Genomic DNA, 21,378 nt, shown 5'->3' on the forward strand with positions numbered 1-21,378 from the left:
ACCATCCATCCATCCGTTCATCTTTCCATCCGTCTAGCCGTCTATCTCTCCGTCCGTCAGTCCGCACGTCCTTCCATCCATCCATCCATCCATCCATCCATCCATCCACCCACCCACCCACCCACCCACCGAATTCCGCTGAATTCCGCTGACAAGAAAACTCTTTACGCTTACGCTTATGCTTATGTATGCCCGGTTCACAAGTATTCACAACATAAGCATAAGCATAAGCATAAGAAAATGGAAAAAGTTCCATTCCTTGTGCTTATGTTTATGCTTATGCCTATGTCAAAGTGTGAACCAGCCCTTACATTCCCGAGTCTCGCCTCAGAAAGGCATGGCGTTCTGCTCCCGCAGGGGAACACCGTTTTTGTTTAATTTTCTGTTGGAGTCTATTCATGCTTTTTCGTACAATCTTTTTTTCCCTTTTGAACCAATTTAGGTGCAAAAACATCTTTTAAGGAAGGACACAAAACCTGGCTGGCCGTAAATAATACCAATCTTGCCATGTCTTTTTTTCATTGGAACCGCTCTTTATTATACCTTGTATATAATAGACAAAGATCTTCAAAAGTACTGATCTTAATTGGAAGGTTTTTTTATGGCTCGTGGAAAGATTTAATAAGGGATTTCAAATAAACTCTACAACTTAAGGAAAGTCGTTCATACTTTTCACAGCACGTATTCCAATGCAAGTTTGGGCTGTCAATAAAAACTACATTTCATGTACATATAGGTACCCCCGGTAGCCTAACCCTAACCCAGTGATTACATCTCCGAGCTTCGGTTTGGAAGGGCATTTCTCTTGGACTCCATTAATATTTTTTGGTACAATGTTTTTTTTCCCTTTCGGAGTAAAAAGAAAAAAGGTAAAGTCTGCATACAAGCCAAGTGGCCCACCAGGCCGGAGCTTATCCCGGTTTGCGTAGCATGAAGCGACTAGGAGTATTTCTACTCCCCCTGGATGGGATGCTAGTCCATCGCAGGGTTATCCCCAGCATTAAGTTCGCCGGTATCCATTTACACACCTGGGTGGAGAGAGGCACTGTGAGAGTAAAGTGTCTTGCCCAAGAACACAACACAATGTCCCCGGCCAGGGCACGAACCCTTCGAACTAAGTTAGGTGTAAAAAGACCTTTTAAGGAAGGACATGAAACCTAACTGACCTTAAATTATGCACATCTTGCCATGTCCTTTTTCATTGAAGCCGCTCTTTATTAGATTGTATCTAATAGGCAAAGACCTTCAAAAGTACTGATCTTAATTGGGAGGTCATTTCTTTTTATTTGGGAAAGATTTAATAATGGATTTTCAAAAAACTCTATTTCTTTTTCTAGTTGTTGAAAGGCCAGATTGCCACCATCATTTTGATGCTAGCGGGACTTCAAACGCGATATTTGACAAGTTAGCTGAAAGGCCTCTGATGAGTCCCTTGGCAGGGACGAAACATACTTATGTAAGGCTAGCCATTGTAATATTCTCACACTTTTCTCTAGCTGTTGAATGGCATATTACGCAATTGGGAATCCTTATGTGATATAAGGCCAGCTTGCCACCATCATTTTCATGCTAGCGGGACTTCAAACCACGATGTTTGACAAGTTAGCTAAAGGCTTCTAATGAGTCCCCTGCAGGCAAGAGACATACGTATGTAAGGCTAGCCATTGTAATATTCTCACAATAATAACTTAGGGCAAGTCGTTCATAATTTTCACAGCACGTATTCCAAAGTAAGTTTGGGTTGTCAATAAAAACTACATGTCATGTGCATATAGGCCGGTACCGTTAAATTTGCTACATAATTCAAGGAGTATCCTGGTAGCCCAGTGGTTACATTTCCGAGCTTCGGTTCGGAAGTGCATGGCGTTCAGCCCCCACAGAGGGACTCCGCGTTTATTTTTTTTCTTATTGTTTTGTTGTTGTTGTTGTTGTTGTTGTTGTTGTTGTTTTTCTTTTTTTCATATTTCTGTTGGACTCCATCGACATTTTTTCCTACGATCTTCTTTTTTTCCCTTTTAAACCAAGTTACGTGTAAAAACCCCTTTTAAGGAACGACATCAAACCTTGCTGACCGTTAATAATACCAATCTTGCCATACCTTTCTTTTTTTCATTTAAGGCGCTCTTTATTAGCTGATATCCAATAGGCAAAGATCTGAAAAAGTACTGATCTTAATTGGGAGCTTTTATTTTTTTATTTCGGAAAGATTTAATAATGGATTGAGAAAAAACTCTATAACTTAAGGACGTTCTCTTATAACGTTCAGAACAAATATTCCAAAGCAAGTTTGGGCTGTCAATAAAAACTACATTTCATGTGCATATATAGGTACCGTTAAATTTTATACCTAATTCAAGGGGTCCTTCTGTAGCCAATTCAAGTGGTTGCATTTCCGAGCTCAAGTTTAGAAGGGCATGGCGTTCAACCCCCGCAGAGGGACACCAATTTTTTTTTTTTCTTTTTTTTCATATTTGTGTTGGACTCCATTTATTTCTTTTCGTCTAGTCTTCTATTTTTCCTTTTTGAACCAAGTTAAGGGTGACAAGAGCTTTTAAGATAGGAAATCAAACCTGGCTGACCGTAAAATACATCCATCTTGTTATGTGTTTTTTTAATTTCATTTCAGCTCTCTTGATTAGCTTATATCCAACAGGCAAAGACCTGCAAAAGAACGGATCTTGATGGAAATGTTATTTTCTTTTTTCTTGGGAAAGATTTAAAAAGGGATTTCAAAAGAGACTTTATAACTTAAGTAAGCTCTTTAATTTTTTTTCATTTCATATTTTCCAAAGCAAGATAAGGCTATCAATAAAAGCTACATTTCATGTGCATATAGGTACTGTTAAGTTTGCTACCTAATTCAAGGAGTCCCCCTGTAGCCCAGTGGTTACATTTCCGCGCTTCGGTTCGGAAGGGCATGGCGTTCAGCCCCCCCGCAGAGGGACTCCAAATTTTTTTTTCATATTTGTGTTACACTCCATTTACTTCTTTACGTCTAATCTTCTATTTTTTCGTTTTGAACTAAGTTAAGTGTGAGAAGAGCTTTTAAGATAGGAGATCAAACCTGGCTGACCGTAAAATACATCTTTCTTGTTATGTGCTTTTTTAATTTCATTTCAGCGCTCCTGATTAGCTTGTGTCCAACAGGCAAAGACCTGCAGAAGAACGGATCTTGATGGAAATGTTATTTTCTTTTTGCTTGCGAACCATTTAAAAGGTATTTAAAAAATAATAACTTAAGCAAGCTCTTTCATTTTTTTTCATTTCATATTTTCCAAAGCAAGATAAGGCTATCGATAAAACCTACATTTCATGTGCATATAGGTACCGTTAAATTTGCTACGTAATTCAAGGAGTCCCTCTGTAGCCCAGTGGTTACATTTCCGCGCTTCGGTTCGGAAGGGCATGGCGTTCAGCCCCCCGCAGAGGGACTCCAAATTTTTTTTTTTCATATTTGCGTTGCACTCCATTTATTTCTTTTTGTCTAAGCTTCTATTTTTTCGTTTTGAACTAAGTTAACGGTGAGAAGAGCTTTTAAGATAGGAAATCAAACCTGGCTGACCGTAAAATACATCTTTTGTTGTTATGTGTTTTTTTAATTTCATTTCAGCTCTCTTGATTAGCTTATATCCAACAAGCAAAGACCTGCAAAAGAACGGATCTTGATGGAAATGTTATTTTCTTTTTTCTTGGGAAAGATTTAAAAAGGGATTTCAAAAAAGACTTTATAACTTAAGCAAGCTCTTTCATTTTTTTTCATTGCATAGTTTCCAAAGCAAGATAAGGCTATCAATAAAACCTACATTTCATGTGCATATAGGTAGCGTTAAATTTGCTACCCAATTCAAGGAGTCCCCCTGTAGCCCAGTGGTTACATTTCCGCGCTTCGGTTCGGAAGGGCATGGCGTTCAGCCGCGGAGCGACTCCAAATTTTTTTAAAATTTTTTTTTTCTTAAACGTTATTTTTGTTTTGTTTTGAAAACATTAAATAATCGACTTAAAAGAAATCTAAAACTGACCAATAGACTGTTATTTTTTCGTAGCACATTTGCCAATGCAAGATTAGCCTGTCAATAAGAACTACATTTCATGTGCATATAGGTAGCGTTAAATTTGTTACCCAATTCAAGGACTCTCCCTGTAGACCAGTGGTTACATTTCCGCGCTTTAGTTCGGAAGGGTATGGCGTTCAGCCGCAAAGGGACTCCAAATTTTTTTTTTCCATTCTTTTTTTCTTAAACGTTATTTTTGTTTTGTTTTGAAAACATTGAATAATGGACTTAAAACAACTCTATAACTGACCAAAGGTCTGTCATTTTTTCATAGCCCATTTGCCAATGCAAGATTAGCCTGTCAATAAAAACTACATTTCATGTGCATATAGGTAGCGTTAAATTTGCTTCCCAATTAAAGGAGTTCCCCTGTAGCCCTGTGGTTACATTTCCGCGCTTCGGTTCGGAAGGGCATGGCGTTCAGCCGTAGAGGGACTCCAATGTTTTTTTTCATATTTGTGTTGGACTCCATTTATTTCTTTTCGTCTAATCTTCAATTTTGCCTTTTTTAACCAAGTTAAGGGTGAGAAGAGCTTTTAAGATAGGACATTAAACCTGGCTGACCGTAAAATACATCCATCTTGTTATGTGTTTTTTTTTTAAATTTTATTCCAGCTCTCTTGATTAGCTTGTATCCAACAGGCAAAGACCTGCGAAAGAACGGAAATTGATGGAAATGTTATTTTTTCGTTCCTTAGGAAAGAGTTAAAAAGGGATTTCATAAAAGACTTTATAACTTAGGCAATGTCTTTCTTTTTTTATGGCATATTTTTCAAAGCAAGATGAGGCTATCAATAAAACCTAGTGTGCATATAGGTACCGTTAAATTTGCTACCCAATTCTAGGAGTCCCCCTGTAGCCCAATGGTTACAGTTTACGTTGATCAAGAGAAATTCTAAGGGAAAATCATGTCCGTCAGTGATATTGCTGCTGGGTTTATAGGGCCTGCAAATTAAACTCCCTGGGCTTTATTTGAAGTGTCAAAAAATGAAAACGGCATTTCAAATCACGTAGATTTGTCGATTGTCCAAGTGATTATTTTTAACCACGGGAAGGGCCATTTTGATTGCCTAATATAACCCTAAGTTGAGGGATTAGAGCACCATTTTTGGCCTGGGAATTAACCCCCGGAAATTCAAAATGTAATGTGTGCACATGCCGCTCATATAAAAGGTTTCCTTCCTTTCACATTATTTTTGAGAAGTACCTTTATGTGCGGTATTCGTATGTGTACGTCGTAAGGGGGGAGGGGCGGAGAGGGGGTGGTACTCCCACAAAAATGGGGTCGGGATGTACGGCCCGCTTTTGAAAACCCTTACTCTGTTTATGGCCTAAATCCGCGATTTTCCACTAGTATCCCCAGCGAAAATAAACCCATGCAAAGCGTTTTGAACTTAAAGTGTAAAATGGCGAATATTTGGCGAATTCGTGGAGCTCTGTACGGCGCGCAGTGGAGAGCGCCCACAAACTTTATTCCCTACATTTTTACATTGTTGTTAGTACTTTTGAGTTATCATAGAATTTATCCTAGATCAAGTCCCACATTTGCGAAAATAGCTTTTAACTTTTGTTATGTTACGCTTCAGACATTCCGGACTTCGGCAGGGATATTTTAAAAAAAATCTTAACTCCGTCAAACGTTGACAGAATATGATTGTTAAACCTTTAAAATATTGAAGAAAGGTGAAAATTTTGCATGCAAAACATTCAGTTTGTTGGAATAAAAAACTTTGTTTTGGCAGCGTCCAATACTTTTAGCTAAATGTCAGTCTCCCAAGGCAAATAACCTGTTTTGAGGTCACCTTGAAAACCGTCTCGCAAAAAATGAAAAAAAAAAAGAAAAAAATCGAATTAATCCAAGTAAGTGTGATATTTGTACATTGGATATAATAGTTGACTTTTACTGAAAAAATGAGGCTAATCGGTGAAGGTCCAAAATTTGCCTTACCCGTTCTTACGCGGACAGCCTCTTACATGCAATATGTGTTTCTTTGTGTCCTTGTCAGTTCTTTAAACATGCAAGCCAAATATTTTAAAGCATGGAGAGGCTTGTATACGCGTTGCTTTGTAGCGGTGTACATTGCTATAGGAGCGTATTTTAGGTTTAATTGCATTTGGTCCATATTACTTACAAAACTATGGCGGTGTAGGGGTTTTGTGCAGTTCATGGATACAGTTTGTACTCGTTACATGACATTGTATTCACCCCGAGGGTATGGGTCCTAGCCATTATTCCAACATGGCGCCGAACTTTTCTTCGGGAGTTGTGGACCTTTATGCCGCTTGCGTGGTAGTTATGGACGTTTTGTGGGGGAAGTGAATTAACCAGCTTGAGCATCGATGCAGTACAGTTGCTAGCTATAAAGACTCTATGACTCAATGAGAATAAATGTTCGGATTTTAACTTGTTATGCGTACGTTTATCGATTGTTAAGTTTCCCAGCTTTTACTACAATTAAACAAAAAGTGCAAAAACAAATTCAAAAATGGATAACGAAATGAATATTTTTTCTTTTTGTTTAGAACCAGGAAGCTAAATTAAAGTACACTGCAGAAATGTCATTCCATTCTGAATCCACCTACGTCTGTACCTGCATGTGTTAGGAGAGATTCTGGTAGTAAAGACGTGGAACAGCAAAATGGTATGTAAATAAATTTACAATGCTTACTTTGCCATTTTTGTGAAAACGGGTCATGCGGACCGTGTTTAAAACACGAAATGGCGAAATGACAAAAGGTTACTACAGTTAGCCTGAATAGACCTAGCCTGCGAACGCAGACGTACGTGTATTTCCGGCTGTCACTTGGTTCGACCGAAAAATAGCGTCTGGGAACCCGAGCCAGAAAACGATTTCTGTGACGTAGGAATTCTAAGCCAATCACAGTTTAGCTCAAATAACCCCAGAACTACTATGTGAGGTATTCACTGTGAGGAGCACTCGAGTTTCATTCTATCATGGAATCTGATTGGCCAAGGAGAAACAAAAGTCATTATGTCACAGAGATCGTTTCCTGGCTCGGGTTCGCAGGTGTTATTTTTCGGCAGAACCAAGTGACAGCTGGAAATATGTCTGCGTTCGCAGGCTAGAATAGACCTAGACCTAACAGACAGCTCCATTTGTCCTAAATAGTGCTCTGGTTAGCCTAATTATGTCACTGAGTTGTAGGTGGTTAGCTCTCAATAGTTGTATGGGTTAATCGTATACCACAATTTTAAGTCCTATTTTGCCATTTCGCCTTTGTTTGGTTCCAGAAAATATCCATACCCCCACCACATGGGGAATTGGAAATTCTGGAGGGGTGGGGAGTCAAAGACCCAGGAAATTCCAGGAGGAAGGGGGCTGGATGGTTGATTTAGTTTCCAGATGTCCTTTGATTTGATATGGATTCAAGTATTGATCCAGCTGTTCAAAGATCCTTTCTTACCTACTAAGGAGATCTCTCACGTAGAAAATAGTAGCTTGAGTATTTGCATTATATTTGGAATAAATTTTCTTTCTTCAAAAAACACTTTGGAAGCTAAGAAGTGAGAAAAACGTGCTTTTTCGTGGAAATTACTTGTTAACCGGTCTACTTGGAGTCACCTTGTGGGCAGAAAAGCACTGGTGACTAGCCTAGTTTGTTTTTGCATCGGTCTTCGAAGCTGTTGAGTGGCAGTCGATTTTTTTCATGAAAATTAGTTTCTTTATGTAGGTAGAAATGATGTTATGATTTCCTAAACTTCTTATTCATGTTTATCTTTGTCCATTTGTAATTTTGCTGTAAAATTGAATTTTGTTGCGAGTGTGTGTGTGATCATGTTTGTGCTCACAATAAAAGTATGGTGTCAATTTCATCCACACTCATCTTGCCAGTCCTTCAACCAAAATTGTACCACATTTTCAAAGGCACTTAGTCGTATAGGAAAGTAATTTGACAAGTTTCCATTTTATATATTTTCTTTTAGAGCACGTTAAAATAAATTGCTGTATGTTTTCTTTGTGTGTATCTTCAGATGTTATGATCAATCGATCAAGAATAAAGAGCTGTGACATGCAATGCAGACGACTAGATGTTTAGAGCGTTTACTTTAACTTTTAACATACTTTCTTGCCAAAACTATAACTACATGTCTCCAAGTTGAGCATTTCTGTGCCCTTCTAATTATTGAACGATTTGTTTCTTACAGGCTTAATTTCAAAGTCGTGCAGTAGATAATGAAGCAAGTACTGACCAGAGTCTTCTTGGGCCTGACCTGTGGCATTGCTATAACTTGAACTTAACAGGTACATGTTGTGACACATGTACGTTGCTTTTGTACTAAAGTTCTAATATGTAGATTTAGCCAAGGCTAAAAGCGAAGCACAGGGCTGGGTTGTTCAAAGCCCGATTAAGCTAACCCAGGTTAGGCGAGAATTTTTATTTGAGTTTAAAAGTAACTTTGCAGTGAGATTTTCTGTTTTTATTGTTTGGTCTTCTGTTTTGAGTTTGAATAATCTCAAAATACACAAATTTAAACATAAGAAGTGAAAAACATTTTTTATATACAAGAGAAAATTATACTTTGGTTAACTTTTAATCAGGACTGGGTTAGCGTTAACCGCCTTCTGAAAAACCCGGCCATGATCGTTAAATCTGTTACATCACAAATGTTCTGAAATTGTGTTTGTTGGTCGATTGCATCTTTTGTTGAGGTTCTAGTATCGTTAAATTGATTTCGTGTTCGCCTCAAATTTTAGGGTGGTCCATCTAGGGTAGTCCATGGGTAGTCCATTCAAGTAGTCCATGGACCAGGTCTTATTTATTCCTGGGACAATATTATTCCTTGGGATGAATCGGGATTTCTTGCCTCTGGCTTCAGAGTTAATGTCTGGTTCAGAATCATTTATCTTAACAAGGGACATCATTGCCTGGCTTATGGCTAGCATTCTGCTGCAAAAACACTGATTGATTGCTCGGGGAATTAGTTTGTTTTGGTGGGGTAGAAATGTTTGGGTAATCCTTTAGGAGGTTGTGAAATTCTTAAGACTCTGAAGCAAAATTTTAAGAGAAAAGAATTATTTGCACATTGCTTTTATGCAAGTTTAGCAAACGCCATGTACAAAATACTTACTAGTTACATAATTATTGGATTTGCAGGCAGGTTGTTAGAGACATAGATCACAGGATCAAGGACTGGGGACCCAGGACAGAGGACCCAGGACAGAGGACCCGGGACAGAGGACCCAGGACAGAGGACCCAGGACAGAGGACCCAGGACAGAGGACCCAGGACAGAGGACCCAGGACAGAGGACCCAGGACAGAGGACCCAGGACAGAGAACCCAGGACAGAGGACCCACGACAGAGGACCCACGACAGAGGACCCACGACAGAGGACCCACGCCAGAGGACCAGGACAGAGGACCCAACTCAGAGGACCAAGGACTCAGAACAGTGGATCAAGAAGCAAGTGTAGGACTAAGGATTGACAACTGGGGATCAAGGACAGTGGATGAAAGCGAGCCTTGGATGACAGGCTTTCATAAGTTGAATTATAAATATATTAAGGTATATGAGGTATTATGGGCAGCAGAGATGGCACAGTGCACCATGCCCCGAGGGTTTTTCTCCGGGTACTCCGGTTTCCCTCACTCCTGAAAAACCAAAATTTCCAAATTCCAATTTAACAAAATTGGCAACACATTACCGTGGGTTGATTGAGATGAGAAATTATTTGACTACTCAAGGTGAAAATTTATAATACCAATTTATTACTCTCTGTTCATTTCCTAATTACATGTGCACATGTGGTTTTGCAGGTCTCCTTTGCAGCTGTTATTTTGGTCAATGAGCAAATTGGGAAGAAGCTTTATTTATTTTCTGTCTTTTTCAAAGATCTCTTTTTTAATCATAGGTAAAGGGAAATTCCTGAGTCAATCAATCAACCAATCAATCAATCAATCAATCAATCAATCAATCAATCAATTAATAACTAAGATAAAAAGCCCAGGATATGCAACTAACTAAAATAGCAAATTTTACCAACCTTTAAATTTATCTAGTTGCAGTATGAAGATCTTTAACATTGTATTCCAATACCACTTTGATGCACATGTAACTAGTGCAAATGTAAACAGTGTATTGAACTGACCAGTTTGTTGTGTGGGTGTCGTTCATTTGCAAATAAGTGGCTTACTTGTGACATTTTCCATACAATTCGTTATATCAGAGCTGGGAATTATGCCAATAGCAATCATCACTAAAAATTAACTGAAACTCAATTATGGTAAAATCTGTTTCTGTGAATTAAAAGTTTGGTAATTCTTGTGGTATTTTCATGTGTACAGAAATAAAACAAAAACAGCCAATGTTTTGATCAAAATTGCCTTAAAAAGTATATTTTCGCAATTATTATTGTCAAATTCAGAAACAGACGATGAAATTTCAAAAACCCATGCAGAAAATAAACTAAAATATGTTTCAATTAGAATTATCAATTATTTTTAATTATCCAAGAAAAGAAACCTAAACTGAACACTCAATCTGACTCAATCAAAGCAAAACTATTTAGTTCTTAATTAACACTCTCTACATTCCACATTGTAGAGTTTTTAATCAGATGCAACAAGACTTTCACAGGCATTCCTAGTATATACAGAACTCATAAGAATTGGACGTTTAGTTTTACGAGTTTGAAATGATGAATGAGTCATCAAAAGGTCATTCAAAATTATTATCGCTGATTTTTATTCCTAATTGTTTGTCCAAAGCCTCTGTTACTGGAAAATACAGTCAAAACTTATTTACCATTATTTATTTTTTACACATTTACAGACATTAATTTTTGAGTGCTCATTAAAAATTCTCATTTTAAAATTCTAGGATGCTCCTAAACGCAAAGCTAAAATATTGCTATTGAGCTCTAACGACAATATATTTCAGTTCCTAAAAAGAAATTGAAGTTACACTTTTTTGATACATGTACAGGCACTTTGGTGTACCACTAAAGAAGTCAGACAGCAGGATATAATCATTACAGTAAATTTGATTTTACAAAAGCCACTTATTTGCTCATGAAAACCTAGTTTCTCCTTCTCGCAAGATTCCTATTGAGCAGCTTTATGGTGAAATCTGTTCACTTCCATTGGTTTTCCGCGGAAATCTTAATTTTAATTTGGAGTTGAAAAACAATATCTTTTGCCAACATCAACATAAGAAACCTTTTAAGGTTCTCTTCATTTTTATGTCTGATTTTGAAAAAATATACATGTACACTGTATGTTGTATGCTATGCTAGCTATTTGCTTTTCTTGTAATCCAAATAAACTTGTTTTGGGAAAGTAGCTGCTCAATAGGAAACTTGTATTCAAGACAATATTTTACTTTTCTTTTTGTAGTTTCAACATGCATCATGCTCTAAAATCGTTGGCTAATTCAGTTTTCACTGATCACAACTATTTTCTTTTGGTGAACAACATTTTCATTTTTGTCACTGATTTTTTTTTTTGTTCTGATCAATAGCATGATGGTGCGTGAAACTACATGTATAGTATTGTTATTCTATCACCTTTGAACAAAGGAAGCTTCCTAAAACTACCCTTTTGTGGTAATGCAAGTAAATTTGATTGGCTGATCAAGAAATTATTAATTGAATGCAATACCAATCTGCTGCTTTTCACAAATTTATTCAATTTACTAAGTGTTATACAAAATTGATATTTATTACACGATCAGTATTGCAAAAAATTCTGAGTTACGTTTTTCCAAAATAATGCATTTAAAGTATATTCAATTGTAGGATTAAGAAATTATGAAATCAAAGCAATAGTAATCTGTAGGATTTCACAAATTTCTATAGCTAACATGCATTTATTGTCACACAAAATTGTTATTTCTTTCTCGATCAGTTTTTAAAAAAAACGAATTTTTTTTTCTAAAATCATTTCTTTGCCTCCTTTGTTTAAAGGTGCCACTGCACGCTCATTAGCACAGAAGTAAACTATTACTAATTAACTCTGCTAAGAAAACACTACAAATTTTAGTGTCATAAGGTCTTCACATTAGCATTGACACTAACGTGTTAAAGATAGGCCAAACGTGGGGATAGTCAGAAGAACAGGGGTGTAGAACAGACTCTTCAGATCTAGTGAGCGTTCCTAGTCAGCCATAATATTGGCATCATAGTACATGTATAATAGAGAGAAAATTAACCCTTATGGTTATTTTCGTTAGGGTTTTGATGCAGTAGTTTTCACTAGTTCAAAACCACTTAGGGAATCGGGCTTTTTAATCCTACTTTTCTACAAAAAGTGTTAACTTAGGCAGATTGGGTATGTCTAAGTATTATTACTACTTAAGTATCAATTCAATAGCAGAACTAGTTAGTTAGAGTATAGGTTTCTTTTAGCTCAAGTGAATAGTTTTTTTCACTGTGCTAATGAGCTTGTTAGTTTTTTCTTTGTGGATTTGGTATTTTCTACTGAACGTAGTATATTTTAGATTATTTTCAGAAACTGAGATGGCCCATACACCCGCACACAACACAAACGGTCAGATTTAAATCTAGCCGATCGATGTCCCTGCAGGGTTGTGGAAACTCTGGCTCTGAGGACGGTGTTTCTGACGTTCCTCTGCAATATTCCAACTGAGAAATCCTGGTGAGTTTATCTGTTCCGCTCATTTTGATGGAGGCACTTGGACACTTTGATGGTGTGGTCGTTTGCTCTAAAGTGGAGAAGGCATCATGGGGGAAGGTGAGGGTTTGCTTTTCATGTCTTTTTGGCTTTACTTGACTACGTCAGAAAACCACACCTTTATTCTAATTGGCTTGAAAGATGTTTGTTTTCAATCAGTGTTTCTGGAATTTTTCTGTTGTTGAGGACGTAAAACAGTAGTGCTTTAGTGCAGGTCATGGGTAGTACATTTCCAGGATGTTGGGGTTGGTTTTGAACAATGAAGGTCACTGATCTGGCTTGACTGGAATTTCACAAGCGACACTAGATTGAGCTGATAGTCATCTGGGAGTCTTCTGAAAGAGCTGATTCTCGTTTAGGGCTTTTCTTTAAATTAAAAATATTTCTTTTCGTTTAAATTCTGAAGGTAAAAACAAATTAGGTATCGAATAAAAATAACTCAGTCACAATTATCGTAAGAACATAATTTATTAACACTATCAGTCCACGGTTCAAAGAAAAATTAAGAGCATTAACCGCTTAAAATATAAATTAAAATTATCTGGAATTACAACTTTGGCTTCTTTTTCTGATTAACTCCAGGAATTAGTTAACCTAAAAGAACTCAAAAGCAGTCTATTGCGTTGGCGTTACTTGAGTTGTCACGCAACACTTCTTCCCGGAGTGTTGCGTAATGATACAAATAACGCCTATGACGAAGGCTTCTTTTTGGGAAATTTTAATCTTAGCTACTAAATATATATGGGTGCGTTACTTTAAGAAAATCCAAGGTTGGATTCTTAAATCCGAAAGAATCCGAAAACGGATTTTGCGTTTCTTTACTAAACAGATCAATCCAAGATCTCTAGGATCATGGTGCGTCAAAGGAACCGAAGAATCCGCAAAATCCGTTTTCGGATTCTTTCGGTTTTAAGAATCCAATCTTGGATTTTCTTAAAGAAACGCACCCATAGTTACATTTTTCGTGATCAAAGGTCAAAGCGTAGGCCAATTGTTCATTTTGACTTTCAAAACGTTTAACTAACCTCGTTAAGGTGTTTTTTTTGCTGAACGCTCAAAGTATAAGAGATCGTTTTTGTTTACTCTATCATTGCAGCTCTGTTTAGTTTTATTATCGTTTCTATCGTTTCATTGTTCGTGCCCTTTAATCATTAATCAGAGCGTTTTATATCATGTGATTTAGCTATCAATTTACTTTAAAAGCCAGTCGCTTACATAACCCACGCAGTCATCTCAGTATCGGGGTCATCCGAGTGTTTAGGAGTCAGGAGTTTGAGTTATTTTCTTGGAGTCTATGTGTTTACCTCGCTAACGCAGGATCAGACGTGAGTTTCTATTGTACATATTGATCGCTTTTTTGCTCTTCATGATTTCTATTTTCGCTTGTTATTTATTTAGGTTCGTTTCTGATTACGCAATCAAATTTGCCTTGTAGTTTTCACCGCACGTGTACGATAGCTGATTCATTAAAGTAATTTAAAAATCAAGTTTTGTACGCTGTGGTTGACGCTTACCGTTCCCCATGTACTTGGGTACGCGACAAAACGTATCCATAGTTCGATATGAATTTTGTACGTCTAGGGTTTATCTAGCCTTCTTTAACTTACTTGATCTTGAAGTTGGTATTTAATTTTTCTTTTTTTTCTACACTAAACTTTGGCCAGTTTCTTATTTTGATTTCCAAAACCTGAGAGTACCGCGGAAACTTTAGTTTTTGACTAAGTACATAAATGTAAGCTAATTATCAATATCGCACTCCAAAACTATAAATTCAACTTCTAAAACCAAGCATATATTTCGTTTTCTTTTTTTAAATTTCGTAGACCAATTGTTGATCTTTACGTCTTAAACAAACTGTACCTAGAAAACGTTTCTCATCGTTTTTTTCTTATAGTTGCTCAACTTCGTTGTTATCCTCGGGGGTGCAGCGGCAGTTAGTCGTGACGAGACCGAAGGAAACCGAGCGGTAAAACCGTTCGTCGGGTCGATTTTGCCGCTCGGTTTACGTCGACTCTTCCGACTAACTGCCCTGAGTTTCCGAGGATCATTCGTTGTTTTATGTTATTCAAAGCCAAGATTAGCAATAACAAAAGCACAAATAAATTTCAAAATTCCACCGTGTTTGCCTTTTTTAAGGTATTCCTGGAGGCTAATTTGCATATTTTTCTACCATATTTGCATGCATCAAATCATTAAAAATATTGGCTCAAAAATGATCAAATTTTTACATCTAAAACGTTGTTCTATGTATTTACTTTAAAAAATAATTTTCTTCAGCCAGAATGAAAGTAGTCCCTGAAATTTGATATTTAAATGGGCGTGGTCGAAACCCTCTTGTTTTGATTATTGCAAAATAACTCAAAGAATATTCCTTCAATGTTAGAAAGGTTTGGCCAATTTATGCACGAGGTTGAAAACTAAAATTCCGTGCGAGTACGTCAGAGAAAAGGAAAACGGGAAAAAATTATGTCTAGAAATATGTTTTCACACCCTTATAAAAATGGCAATGCTTCTACGAGTCTTGTATTCAAAGGCATTTGACGTACTCGCACAAAAAAGTCCGTTCACATACGTAGTTTTTGTCTGCCAAGTTTTAAGTCGTAGTGATTAACCTATGAAAAGAAAATGAAATGAACAATCTCCCACATTTATTTATACCATTTATTTAGACACAAGATCGAGCTTTAATTCGAAAATTACCAGTCGGAAAGCTCTCCTTTCGTTGTTTTCCTCGGCAGCCATCTTGTAAATGCCTACAATAATAGTTTCCAGCGGTATATCGCCTAAAACGGCCCTGCTTTGGGCCCTTTTTTCCTTTTACGGGGTGCTATTTTTCCCGCGAAACCAATCGGAAAAAGCGATTACAAACAATAACACCTTTCCATAGCAACGGTACCCGCAACGGCATCCAACTGTTAGTGTTGACAGCGTGATTGCGAGAATTGACATTCGAAGCGAGCGAAAGATAGGACGCGCGAGAGAATATAGCGAAAAAAAAAACGAAAGAAAAAAAGAAGTAGTCGGAGTGATGCCGCCGAAAAAGCGACAGAGAGAAACTAGCGAGAAAGCGGCGAAGGCGGTGAAGGGTAATGCGATTCGTGGTTCTGGAACACAATCAAGAATTGCGCTAGATTTTGATAAGTTGAGGGAAGCTGGCTGGACGATAAAACAGGAGGAGAGGGAGTCGTCCTCGGGAGTTAAGGTCTACCTACGCTACACAAACCCTGGTGGAAAGACACTAAAAAGTGCGAAAGATGTAGAACGGCAACTGAGAGATGAAGGGGTCTTGGAGACCTTTCAAACAACTAAAACCATTGTCAACGCCAAACGAGAGCAGAAATCAACGACCGATTCTCCCCACGATGACTCTGACTACGAACCACCGCTAAAGGAACTTCGTGAGGAAAGCAATAGGGAATGGTGAGACTCCTGCTTGTATCTTGATTTGTAGCTTACAACAAACCGTCTCAATTTCATAACTTTTTTCATTGAAGATTGATGGCTCGATTAGTTGTCTTGTCTAGCATTGAGATTTTCTCACGTTTCTATGATATGTGATCTGTGAGCAATGAATACATTCTCATTACATAAGCGTCCATAACATACGTTTATTTCACTTCCCCTTGGTACTTCCCAGTGAAATTTTTGATTCATGTTTTGTTAGCTTGTGTAGCTACAAATTTTATGTGAAAACATTAGCTAACCTTGACCGATGATTTTCCAGTGCGCTTTTGTTTATTGTAATTACAATGACTCTGCCAAAGCGCTGTTACTTACAATTGCTTTTATCTTTTAGCATCCGTATCCCAGAAGGACTGTTTGTGGCCACGACGTCAAGCATTAACAAATTCAGTACACGAAGCGATTTATTTACCCGTTCTCTCTGAAAGTACGGTCGAGCGCATTTACTGCTTCCTCGGCTGCCATCACGATCAAAGAGGGTGTCACATTTCGAATTACCAGGTTTTATTGCGTTGAGCTGTCAACAAGACCATCCTTTGGGAGACCACAGCAGGACATTTTTTCGTATTTTTACCGCGAAAACCTACATAGAAACGAAACTTCGCATGCCAATATCTCAGACGGGTTTGGTTTTTCCGACCTAAAACTTAGCATACGTTTGTGTTTTAAAATTATCTTCTAGCGGACAAAAAATTTTGGCAAAACAAAAATGTCACTTTAGCCTCCAGGAATACCTTAAAGACGATTTTACTTGTGAATATTTAATAAGATTTACTATGAATATTTAAACGATTCTTTCGAAAACTATTTGGATTTTTTTGTACAAATTAGACTCGATCGATTTTAAATAACTGCAACTAAATATCAAAACAAAGTTAATGCAATTCTAGGTGATGTGAACGGACGAAAATCGCCCGTTTGCTTTCGCATCAGTATTTTTTTTACTTTAGCAAAATACGCTTAAACCTGAAAACATATTACTAATCTTTCATCGCTTTAACTTTGATCTTATTTAAACGTAAGCAAAAATTCCTAAACCTGTATCAGTTTGGACGTAGAGTTTCAAGTGACTTGTGTTCTTTTGGTGAAGGTTGTGGGAGGACAGTCGGCAGGAGGTTTGGTCGGAAAGTCAGATCAATGATTTTTTGCGTTGGATTCTTTTCTTGGCATCCATGGAAATTACTAAACATGATTTGTACTTTAGCGCTCCTGTTTTCCTTTTCCCTCCAACGGAAATTTCTAGATACAGTGCTTGGAACACGCATCTTAAATTTTACTATTTTGGCATTAATCTTTTCGCGCATTACTTACGGTTCTCAAAAATTCCAATTCAAATGGTGTGGTATTAAGACGTATTTAAGTACAACCGAGGAGGCATGGGGAGCAAACTCTCACCTCCCTCATTATGCCATCTCCACTTGAGAGCAAACGGCCATATTAAAATGCTCAAGTGTCGTCATCAAAGATGACGGAGCATATAAACAAACCAGGATTTTAAAGTTGGAATATTAATGAGCAACAGAAGAAACTCTTCAACTCTGAGCGGAGTGAAAACAACCCGACAAGCAGGGACAAGATCGACTAGATTTTGTTTATTTTTTTTTTTGTAACACAATAAAAACGCAATTGAAGAGACAAAGAGACAGTTTCGTGTGTTGTCGTTTCTACCTGCAGTCCATCATAACAAACCAGGTAAACACTTGTGTCCATGACTAAGTCCTGACATCGTAATCTGTCACGTAACATGTCCCGCAACCTTCTCGAAAACGGCGTGACAAGTTAATGAAACATCGAATCGTGTAACACAACGCGCAACGGACAAAACGTTTGCAAATCAAGTCGCTTCAACGGTTACAGAAAGTAGAACTAAGTTCCAACTTTCTCCAACCGCTGTAGTAACTGTTTCGCATAAATTATGTCCGTTACACAGTATGATAACGACCCAATGTTTCATACTACGCACTTGCCACGCCGCCATCAAAAACATTAAGAGATTAGTTGTGTGAGAGATTACACTGATTAAGAGGACCACAAACCAAGTTCTGCTTTAAAGAAGACCACTACTTAATAAAATGTCTGCCATAAAACTCTCATTGTACTTCTATCGCGTTTTCGCTGTAGTTTTTGCGAGTTGCAAACTGTACTTAGTTGCTCAAGAAGGCGACTTTGAAATAAGTTGGCCCTTCCCTATTCATACTTTGCGTAACTGTCAAAGAAAGTTTTTACGTAAGCGTGACGCGTCTTTGCATGTCACGCTATAGTTTGCTTACAGAAATCTAGACAACTCACATCGTAACATCGTAAACTCCAATTGGGCTGTCTTAATTTAATAGAAGCACGAACGATTGAAAATCCCCTCGAATTTGCGAGATATGAACCTGTAACTCAAGGTAGCTCCTTGAAAATCTGCGATAAAATTTCAGCATGTAAAAGAAAATGCTAAGTATTCTTTTAAAAGCGGGCGGAACGCGACAATTAATGACTTTTTTGCCCGATGCTGACGTCAAAAGGGTTGATCCCGAATAAAAAAATAATCCGGAAAAGCCATTTTCCAAACTGAGCAACTAAGCACATTTTGTGCCTCAAAAATACAGCAATGAAATGAGGTATTAAACACAAAGACGCACTATAAACGGGATTACAAAAACAACGATAATTTAATGCAACTTTAACTTGTGATAGTAAATTTCCAAATAATTTTAAGAATTTTGCAATATTTAGAGACAATTAATTTTGTAAAATACGAATTAAAGACCAAAGTAGTATCCAACTTTGGAGACGGCCATATCCTCAAGGAAATTAGCTGCATAGTTTTAACTTTCTTTGTAATTGTAAATTTTCAAATAATTTTAAGAAGTGTCAAGTATTTCAAGAAAATCTTTTAACATGAATTACAAATTAAATTGTATCCAAGTTTAGAGACAGCTAAATCATCAAGAAAATGAAGTGTCTTTTTAAATGTTTTCTCTGCAAGTGTAAATTTATAATAAAGAAATTTGCAACATTTCAAGAGAATCTCTAAATATGACTTCGAGATGACATTGTATGGAAATGAAGAGATAGCTACATGTATATCCTCAGGTAGTGCGTCTTTGTGGTTCTGAGAGCTCTATAACATACATTGTATTTCAGCATCGATTTCCTTGTGCCCTCATATCACTAACTTTACAATGGCCCATATTGTTTTGGCAAGAGACTTCACTTAAAACATAACCCAAATGGGGTGTAATTATTTTCATGGATTTTCCGCGAGTTCTGGACCATAAAACAACCAAGACTTCATAGCCTCATTCCAAAGGGATTAATAAATAAAACAAATAATTGACATTTACTTTGTACGTATCACTTCAGCAAAAGTTCAAACAAAGTTATGAGAGTTTAGTTCTAAAAAGAAATAAAATATCTGAATCACACAGTGAAATCCCAATTTTGATTTCTAAATTCATCAATGATGCATTGTAATAAATCTGCATAGTCAAAGTAATGAGAGTTTGGCAGAAATGAAAATTAAATCTTTTGAAAACTCGCAAGTCGTTTTTGAACTCCACAAACAACCAACGATAAAACCACTGAAGACCAAAGTGGAATCACCATATTCATTTTCTACTGATCATTAATTCGTTTTGATAAAGCCTTATTGTCAAAGTAATTGGAATTCAGTAGAAATTGAAACTACAATCTCTTTGATTGAGGTGATACACAACTGACATTTTGGAACTTGAAAACACTCATCCCCCTGCCCTGTAGAACTTTTGAATACCAAAGTGCAGTTATAATTTCTTTTTTTTTTACTTTATCAACGATTCATTTTAACACTTGCACATTGCACTTAATTGGTGATTGACAAATTGAACAAAGCAAAATATTTCAAACTTTTTCAGTGTCAGTCGTCATATTTTCCAAGTATTTTGCAGATTTGGGTAACTTCAAACTCGTGCTGAAGGGATAAGTGCTAATAAATAAACTGAATGGTGAAGTCATATTTGTACCAATGGGTCACTGTACAGTAACTGCAAATACCACAGACATGCATAGCCAAACAGAGGTCAAATGAAAACAAACAGTTATCGCAAACAATAACATGCATTCTTAATAAATTTGTTGAAAGTGGATAACACCTCAGAGAAGAATTTGAATAATGTGAATATACATAAACAAAGAATTCTTCAAAAAAAAATTACAGGCAAGCCATAGAATTTGTAACACAGCTCTTCAGAGAGTAGTTATATCAATGATATTAATCAAATTCTAGTTTTCAACTGTAATTTTCCACCCTAATGGGATCACTACCTTATCGTGGTAGGGTGGTTTGCGTGTCCCAATAACCTGGAGAGCTATGCCGGCTGGAGTCTTGTACCCTGGTAGGGCCACCCATGCCGGACAGGTCGAAGGGTAGGGGCCTGACAAACAGTGATCCCCTGGCCCTCCAGGTTGGGGGTTTGGCACAGGGTCAACAACCCTGTCCTGTTAAAAAAAAAAACATTATGTTACGGAAACAGTCAACTGTAACAACCACTGCTAAAATCAATCAGTCCTTAACATGTTTTCATAAGGCTAAAGGAGTCTTCAATTTAGCAGTTACTCAATTATTAATTTGCCAGATTATATTCACTTTCGTAGCAATTAACTTAATATCAAGACACTGTGGCCACAGCAGCAGAGTTTTTGTTTAGCACATCAATAAAAAATCATTGGACTACAAAATGTAGTCACCTGTTGTTTGTTGTTTTGAAATGGTTAAAGGAGACGGTCACTCCAAAAATGTAAATTAAACGTATATTTTTTTTGTCAACGCTAATAAAAACCTTGCACCAAGTTTAGCCACTCACCGAAGTTTCAGCCTCTAAAGTGCAGGTTTTCCTTGTGAAATTCGTCTCCAAGGAAGCAAAAAATTTGACATCATGGCCACCATTTTGAACAGTACTCAGCAGCCAGGCTGCATTTCCGTTGCGTCAATTCCGTTCAAGAAATTTTGTCCAAATGGCTTCCGACAAGCCTTTTGACTACCACGCTGGGTTATGGCTGCTCTTGAGCCATATTATTTTCAGCTAAACATGCTCCAGACTGGGAAATGATAGCATTGAAGATAGTGAAGTGGATAATCCCTTGGAAAAAATACATTTTGATGCAAGTCAGTTGCAGGTTTTCTCCTTCCCGCCAATTTCAAGTCGTACAGAATGATGTCACATAAACATGGTCTGGCAGCCAGGT

The 21,378-nt window shown here is 37.3% G+C and overlaps 1 protein-coding gene and 1 long non-coding RNA gene across 2 annotated transcripts; both read left to right on the forward strand.

Annotated features, from left to right (window-relative positions):
* Window positions 1-6,580: 6,580 nt before the first annotated feature.
* Window positions 6,581-11,620, forward strand: LOC145495591 (uncharacterized). The gene is made up of 3 exons (XR_014050453.1): window positions 6,581-6,694; window positions 8,221-8,317; window positions 9,171-11,620. It is a non-coding gene; the product is annotated as an uncharacterized LOC145495591 (long non-coding RNA).
* A 3,730-nt stretch (window positions 11,621-15,350) lies between these two features.
* Window positions 15,351-16,840, forward strand: LOC145495569 (uncharacterized). The gene is made up of 2 exons (XM_081475213.1): window positions 15,351-16,125; window positions 16,502-16,840. The coding sequence occupies exons 1-2, from the start codon at window positions 15,734-15,736 to the stop codon at window positions 16,590-16,592; spliced, it is 483 nt and encodes a 160-aa protein (XP_081331339.1). The 5' UTR covers window positions 15,351-15,733; the 3' UTR covers window positions 16,593-16,840.
* The last annotated feature ends 4,538 nt before the right edge of the window (window positions 16,841-21,378 follow it).

This window comes from Orbicella franksi, chromosome 1 (assembly GCF_964199315.1).
Source record: "Orbicella franksi chromosome 1, jaOrbFran1.1, whole genome shotgun sequence".
NCBI classification, from domain to species: domain Eukaryota; kingdom Metazoa; phylum Cnidaria; class Anthozoa; order Scleractinia; family Merulinidae; genus Orbicella; species Orbicella franksi.

Bases quoted from the DNA above. Each gene is read 5' to 3' on its own strand.
- LOC145495569 (XM_081475213.1), top strand. From the start codon at position 15,734: ATGCCGCCGAAAAAGCGACAGAGAGAAACTAGCGAGAAAGCGGCGAAG. The intron at 16,126-16,501 runs GTGAGACTCCTG...TTTATCTTTTAG, and splicing joins GAGGAAAGCAATAGGGAATG to CATCCGTATCCCAGAAGGAC.